General features: G+C 31.0%; 1 protein-coding gene across 1 annotated transcript in view; it reads right to left on the minus strand.

The window, feature by feature from the left end:
- Positions 1–7,481, minus strand: part of LOC144847474 (oxysterol-binding protein-related protein 11-like) — a 28,426-nt gene extending 20,945 nt beyond the window's left edge. Inside the window, exons 1-3 of the mRNA XM_078703858.1 lie at positions 7,374–7,481; positions 4,642–4,667; positions 3,560–3,665 (exon numbers count right to left, since the gene is read on the minus strand). Coding sequence (XP_078559984.1) covers positions 3,560–3,665; positions 4,642–4,667; positions 7,374–7,481 — 240 coding nt within the window. The remainder of the gene's footprint in view (positions 1–3,559; positions 3,666–4,641; positions 4,668–7,373) is intronic.
- Positions 7,482–7,511: the final 30 nt, after the last annotated feature.

The following is a 7,511-nucleotide window of genomic DNA, read 5'->3' on the forward strand; positions in this document are numbered from 1 at the left end:
GATTCATAAGGCCATTTAATCCAGCTTAAGTCGTCAGTACTGTGCATTTACAGTATGTTGATTTCATGAATGTTTTTCATAAATCACAAAATTTGTAACTTAATAGTTTATTTTTTGTAAACCTCTGGAATGAGAAGCAGTGTGATACATTTAAATAAAAATAATTAATAGAATAATGCTTATAAATGTTTTTTTTTTACCTCATAATCTTTATTCTAAACATGCTTTGTAACTACTGTAATCAACACATTTTGATTCAGCTTAATAAATATATGTCAAAAAATGTGTAGAATAATTAATTTTGTATACACCTCGATTGGAACATGGAGGAAATAATATTAATAATCTAATAATTTTCTACTATGAACATAATGGATTTACAAATTATACTATAGACAAATTGAAATTTCAGAATGTACATAAATAACAGAATAAAAACACAGTATATAATTTTTTTTAAAGCTGATTTTACACTAAGCGATTTTTTTTGCGCGAATCAAAAGTGTCAGCTTGTACGCATGCGTATTCATGTTTCCATCTTCCAAATCCTCTCTACGCATACATATAAGTTGACGCTTTAGATAGGCTTTAGGCCAAAAAAATGTTAGTTCCACGTATGTTTGAACAATCATGATAGACGTGAACCTTTTTTTATTACGCTTTATATCTCCTCCAAAAATACATCTTTGTAACTTCATTTTTTGACAATTATTGACAAATGACATTCAATCCTTCATTTATAAACAAAAACCAGGAATATATTATGCATGGTTGCTATTGGTTACTAGCAATGCATAGATTATTTAACCAAAATCAATTTCACACATGGTTATTTAATTACAAGGTCCATAAACTTGATAACCGCTGGGGATTTCGATATTATAGCAAACTATTATTATATAACACTCTTACATAAACCATATCGTCCAAATAACAATCTTTATCGTAAAGAGTACTTTGTGTCTGTATGATCAGAGAAGAGTTAAATTTTGTTATTTAACATAATTATTTACTAATAATTTAATATTCAGAAAAATAAAAAAAAACGACTAGAAATACTGAACTAACTAAATACAAAATTAATGACAAAATCAATTTGATATAATCTACAAATATTATGAAATTAATATTATTATTACATTTTTTTATTTCAACTTTATTTATAGAGGATAACCCTTCTTCCAGTTGATATTCACAAGCCCTCTTAAATTCCAAAACAAAACAGACAAATCACTGTATAGGTACAGTGATCCAAAGCCGGCCTAGATAAATAATGGATAAAATGTAATTGTTATCATGGAGGTCACTTGAAAGAATAGTATCACTATTTATTATCTAAATAATTAAATATTATGAATAAACATTTTATTATCTATCTATCTATTCTTTATTTCTATTACAACAATTAATGGAATATTATCGCTATTTTATCTACTACTAAATAAAATACTGTAAATAGTTTATCATTCATATTTATGAGATGTCTTTAGGCAATGTGGCCAAGGATTAACAATAGTAAATTAATCACTGTTCTATCAGATAGGTGGTATTATCCCCCTGATTATTTATTAATAAATATAAATTAATAAACTATTGATTGATTGAATTGAAATATATATTTATACTGGGTAACCTCTTCAGTCAAAGAATAAATAATTATTCTTATTATCGCCATAAGTATCAGAACTAGAAAATTAATTTATATATTCAATATTAACTTAAGAATGAATACTATCTCCTCTATGATAGATTCATATTTATAAGTTTTAACAATCAATAAAATTCCACTGAAATTATATACTGTATATTTTATTACTCTTTAGTGTAGAAATTAACATTCATTTATATACAATAAAATGTGTTGCCTGTATGTAATACATTAAAACAACTCTTGTATTTAGCATAATCTAAGAGAAAATAAAAATATATGATTCTGAATTCGTAACTAAACTAAAATTTAAATGACATACCATGAATGACTCCAAAATGAATATTAGTCTCAAAGTAAACATTCATTATTTTATAATGCTATGAAATGCCATGATTATCTCATAAAATGCTCTCTAAACCTAATTAATTAATGATACCAAAACTATCATGCATACAGTACATTACTTGAGAAAAATAACTTTTGAATAAAATTTCAGATTGAATTGCAAACTACACATACATTGAATGGATAGACATTTTAATCACTCTGATATAATGTACGTCATTAAAAACGCTCACTCCTCCAGAAATTTATGCCAAAATGCTCTTTGAACCTAATTCATATACTGTACTGCATTATAATAACAGACAACAGAATTGTGAATTTTAACCGATTTAATTCACTTTAAATATCAACAACTTACAATTTGTGATATAACCTCAATTGGATACTGGAATATTCTATGCCTATACAAACATCGTCTGTCGCTGATAGCCGTGTCTGAAGTATGATGAAGAAAGTCTAATGCAGCGAGCACTTATTATCGTTTGACGTCAAACGCATACAACAAATCAATACCGTCAAGGAATTCCTGAACCACGTGTAATGATTTGTTGAGAAGGAAATTATTGATGAAAACCATTAACTAAAATCTTAGTTCTAAATTCCTAATTGTTTTTGGAATGAAATTGCCTCATCATCTAAATCAATGTGCAGAATGTATAATTACAGAATAATTGTAAACTGCATACACTAAATAAATTAATGACCAAATTATAAAGGATACAGTATTAAAATAAATTAAACTCTACTTAACAGTCATACTGTTTCCTGTTTTTTCAGTTTTAAAGTGCAGGTTATTATTTTTTTTAGTTATATTTTAGTTTTGTTAATATTACTTAAAGCCCCATCTCCTACAATAATGCATATATTATTACTTTCAAAACATTAAACCGTCATTCCTTGTCTTAAATGTACTACACTACCTATCGCTTGTATTGAATATCTTCTCTTGGACAGTTTTATGCCTTATGCTTAGTTTTGTAGGCCTATCTAGTAAAACACTGACATACGAATATCGTACACTAGCTATAGGCCTAGCCTTTTGTTGTGTAGTTGCTGTATTAATTAGTCTTTCTGTTTTTGCCAGAAAACCCGATAATTTCGTTGAAAAGTTATTATTCTTTTCGATCAATCGAAAGTGGGCAAATCACAATCAATCCACATGCAATGCATGTTGGGATTATAGCGGGCCGCTTAAATTATTGGAATCGACTTATTTTTCACATTTTTAACCGTTTAATAACAGAAAAAATTATCGCAATAGGACCATAAAGTATTTATTTTTACATTAACACATCACTGTAGTTTGTGACCATAAATTAGATCTAAAAGACGTAGGGAATGTAACTTTGGTACAAAAAGTGGGTTTATTGTGTTGAAAAAGATATTTATCCTATAATAAAGTATTATATGCCAGAAATCAATTGCAGAGCTTTCGGGCAACTCTAGACCTTCCTCAGTGTAAGTGCGAAAGTATTATATTATTATTATATATATCTTTCTTATTTTTGTAATAAGATCTGTGATATTGAAATACAAGTAACATTTACATGGATTAATACTCACCACATAATAGTTAAGTTGACCAGATATTGGGTCTAAAACAAACCAGCGAAACTGCCAACCTTTCATAACATTTGTATATTTATTCAAGCTACCCTCATAGGGTTGACTATTTAAAAAAAAAATCATTATGATTAATATTAAAAAATTTCATTCATAAACCATGTACTGCTTTGTGTAGGAATACGAAAATACATAAGTACGGTATACGACCAAGTAAAAAGGAAGGTATTTTAATATTTGTTCTCAAACTGAGGAAATTCAGATTAGGCCCTCCACGAACCCACAGCAGCCAGCAGTGCAGCGCCTACAAGATCAACACACTGGGAGACGATCCCCTACTCTTTAGGCCCTCCACGGACCCACAGCAGCCAGCAGTGCAGCACCTACCAGATCAGCACACCACTGCTCTTTGCGAATAGTGTACCAAGTTCTTTAATGTGCACTATGTACACGGGACCAACGGCTTTACATCCCATCCAAAGGACGAGGCAATGAGAGTAAAGCATCTTGCCTAAGGATACATGCTCGAGTATACAACAATTCCAGCTCTTAATTTAGGCTAGACAGAAAGACTGAGACACACTAGGATGATAACAATAAATAGATGATAATAATACTTTATCTTATAATTATATAAACAAAAGAAAGTAGAAAGTTTTCATTCTAAAACTATAGTAAACATTAATACAGTGTCTTAATATAATTAAGAATAAAATAATATTTTTCTTTTAAATCTAATCAAATGATGTCATGATATTATTTCTAATCATTTAATTGGACGTGTGAAAATATAATTTTCAACAAAGACAGCATAGATGTTATCTTATATTTTGTATGGTGAAAACCTTTTAGATTTTGTTTTTAATGTAGGAAAAATGCATCTATATATCATTCATTCGTTATCGTCTTAGTGTGAATAGGCCTAAAAGACTTGGTTAAATCCATTGTTAATGCGCAATCCGATTATAATCCCACTCCATACATTTTTACATAGGGACTGGGACTACTGTATACTCGATCAATATGGTATTCACAACAACATAATAATAAGATAAAATATGAATGTATGATTATATACTTACTTTAGACTTGCTTCATCCTCCATTTCCTAATTTAATAATGATAATAAAAAAACTAATTAACAAAAGTATTGTATGGCTAACAATAGGAAACAGAAGAAGGCATATTCTGAAAACATAGGCTATAGTACATACAAAGATCAAGGCTTTCTGTGTACATTTTTCATTTCTCTACCTATATCATTGTATGAATGAGGCTACAGTAATATGTATTTGACATTTGTAAAATTGTATTGTACAGTACATTGCGCTTTACACTAAAGCCAATGCTTCTGATAGCTATAATTGGATTGGGACAATTCAAGCATGAATTATCAATATCATTTTATTGTGTATTTTTGATGAGCGTAATATATTTACCTTGTTAGGTCAACACAAATTTGACAACAATCAGTAGAAAAGGTATAGGGAAAACGCATGCTATGCTAACCAATACAATCGACCAGTTGGTAATTTGGTAGTAACCTCCAAAATTGTAGGCTCCCTAATTACACCATGGAATTAATAGGAGAATAAAAGTCTCACTTTGAAACAGATTCTATTTTTACATTTACTGTTTGTAATGGTAATAATTAATATCCATTTTTTACTGACTGTTAGTAAAAAGCATAAATTTAATATTTTTATGATCGAATTTGCATGCCACCAGTAAACTTTAGAAATAAAATTATTACATTTCTAGTATGATGATTTTCATAACAAAATAAAATTTGTTTTTTAATGTGGCCACATGTAATAGGTGCAGCACCACAGAAAGAATGGCATACTCCCCACATCACTCTTTAAACTACATAATTTCAATTACCTTACTTTATTAAATTCTGAATGGTGATATTTATTAAAATTATTAATAATTTTCTTTACTATTATTTTAGAGATATAAAATTTATCGAAATTCTGTATTACTTGTGGTGACTTTTATTCCGCTTAGGGTTACTGTAGTGTTAGGGTTAGGTATGGCCTGTACGATACAGAATTCACATGTGACACCATGTGATACTGATAGGTCACTCTGTTATACAGAATTTACCTATGACAAACCATAAAGAAACAGCACTAAGAATCTGCTGTTTTCAAATCCAAATTAAATGGTTAAATGGAAATTAAGAATAATGTGCTGATGGAATTAAATTGGCAACTCCCTCACTTTCAATTCTCTGGTGAAATGAACAAACTCTACTGTTGTCCATAAAGTATTAAAATACAAATTGGCATTGATGAATAGGTAGTTATGGACTCGTATTTCAATAGAATTTACAATATACTAAAATATATTGTTGAATGGCTGTGAATGTTAATGAGTCCATAAAAAACCTATCTTGGAAGAAAATATTCAAGATGCAACTTATTAGACAATATCCAAAAATTAAGTATATATTTGAAATGAGCCAATATTAAGATTTATATGATCAAATTCTCTACTGACAATTACAATTTTCTGTAAAATTTGTATTTATAAGATTCTATAAAACTGACATCTATCATCAGTACTGACAAGCAAACTACTTTTATATGCCTTAAATACCCATTCCTTACAACTTAACCTAACCCTTAAAGACCCATTCCTTACAACTTAACCTAACCCTTAAAGACCCATTCCTTACAACTTAACCTAACCCTTAAAGACCCATTCCTTACAACTTAACCTAACCCTTAAAGACCCATTCCTTACAACTTTTGATGTTTTGTAAAAATAATGCATATTTATTATTACTTTAAAAACATTAAACCAGGTCATTCTCAAGTCTTAAAATGTACATTTTATGGTAAATTTTGATAAAAAGAGAGAAACAATGCAGGCCCACCTACTAGGCCTAGTTAGTACGTACTATTAGTAGTACATGCCGTTATAGAACAGACCAACTGTGTTGTAAACCTAAAAAAATGAGTAAAGGAGATGAAAAAAATTCCAGTCAAAATAAAAAAAAAAAAAGTTGCCAAGCAGAGTCGATCCAACCCATATCCCTGGTCTGTGGCCATAGCATCATCACTACACCACCGAGGAGCCATCCAGCTGGTCGATTGAATTGGGTTATTACTTTGTAAAAATGAATGAATAAAACATATATTATACGGTTGACAGACGATCAGGACCACTGACGATCGGGCCCAGAAAATGCATTCCCGATCGTCTTATGCGATTGACTCGAACGTCTCATCATGCATTTGCTCAATTGTCTTCATTCGCGGTCCGATCGTCTCGATATGGTGAGACAGATAAAATCGATCTCATAAAACGTGATTGATATCCTTGTAAACAATTTGGGCCTAATCGTCTTATTCGTTGGGCCTGATCCTCTCTGGACGCTATGTCGTCACTCTTTAGAACCTTGTTGGGCCCGATCATATCACACTTCTTGGGTCCGAACATCTTTTTAATACAATTACAACATGGATGGGCCCAAACGTCTGGGCCTGATCGTCCGTTAATAATTATTATATGCATAACCGACCAATCAGAACTCTGGGTTGACGATGTTTCTATACTTGCTTGTAAGTTTAGAAGTAATTGTTAGGCCAGGGGGGCCCTCTCTGCTTAATATTAAAGAGGCATATATGCCTAGCCCCTAACGTACGAGTCTAGTCTAGCCTAGCTAGGGCCAAGTAGTAGGCCTAGCCATGCCCCTTCTTCTAGGTAGGCCAGCAGACAGAGTATCGGGGTATAGCTAGGCCTAGTTTGTTTTGAATACGATGTAACGGACACATGGATTAACTGACACGTGGATTGAGCTTACCTTTACTTTCCGAAGCACACCTATCAAATGCGTTTTTTCTGTTTCTGATAACCCGGTCATATCAGGAGCGAATTCGCTGACCTCGGTGGTAGGAGGCACCGTTGCCATTTTTTGGTGTTGGACCTTTAAATGTAGAGG

Source organism: Antedon bifida, chromosome 7, assembly GCF_963402885.1.
Source record: "Antedon bifida chromosome 7, ecAntBifi1.1, whole genome shotgun sequence".
In the NCBI taxonomy this organism is placed as follows: Eukaryota; Metazoa; Echinodermata; class Crinoidea; order Comatulida; family Antedonidae; genus Antedon; species Antedon bifida.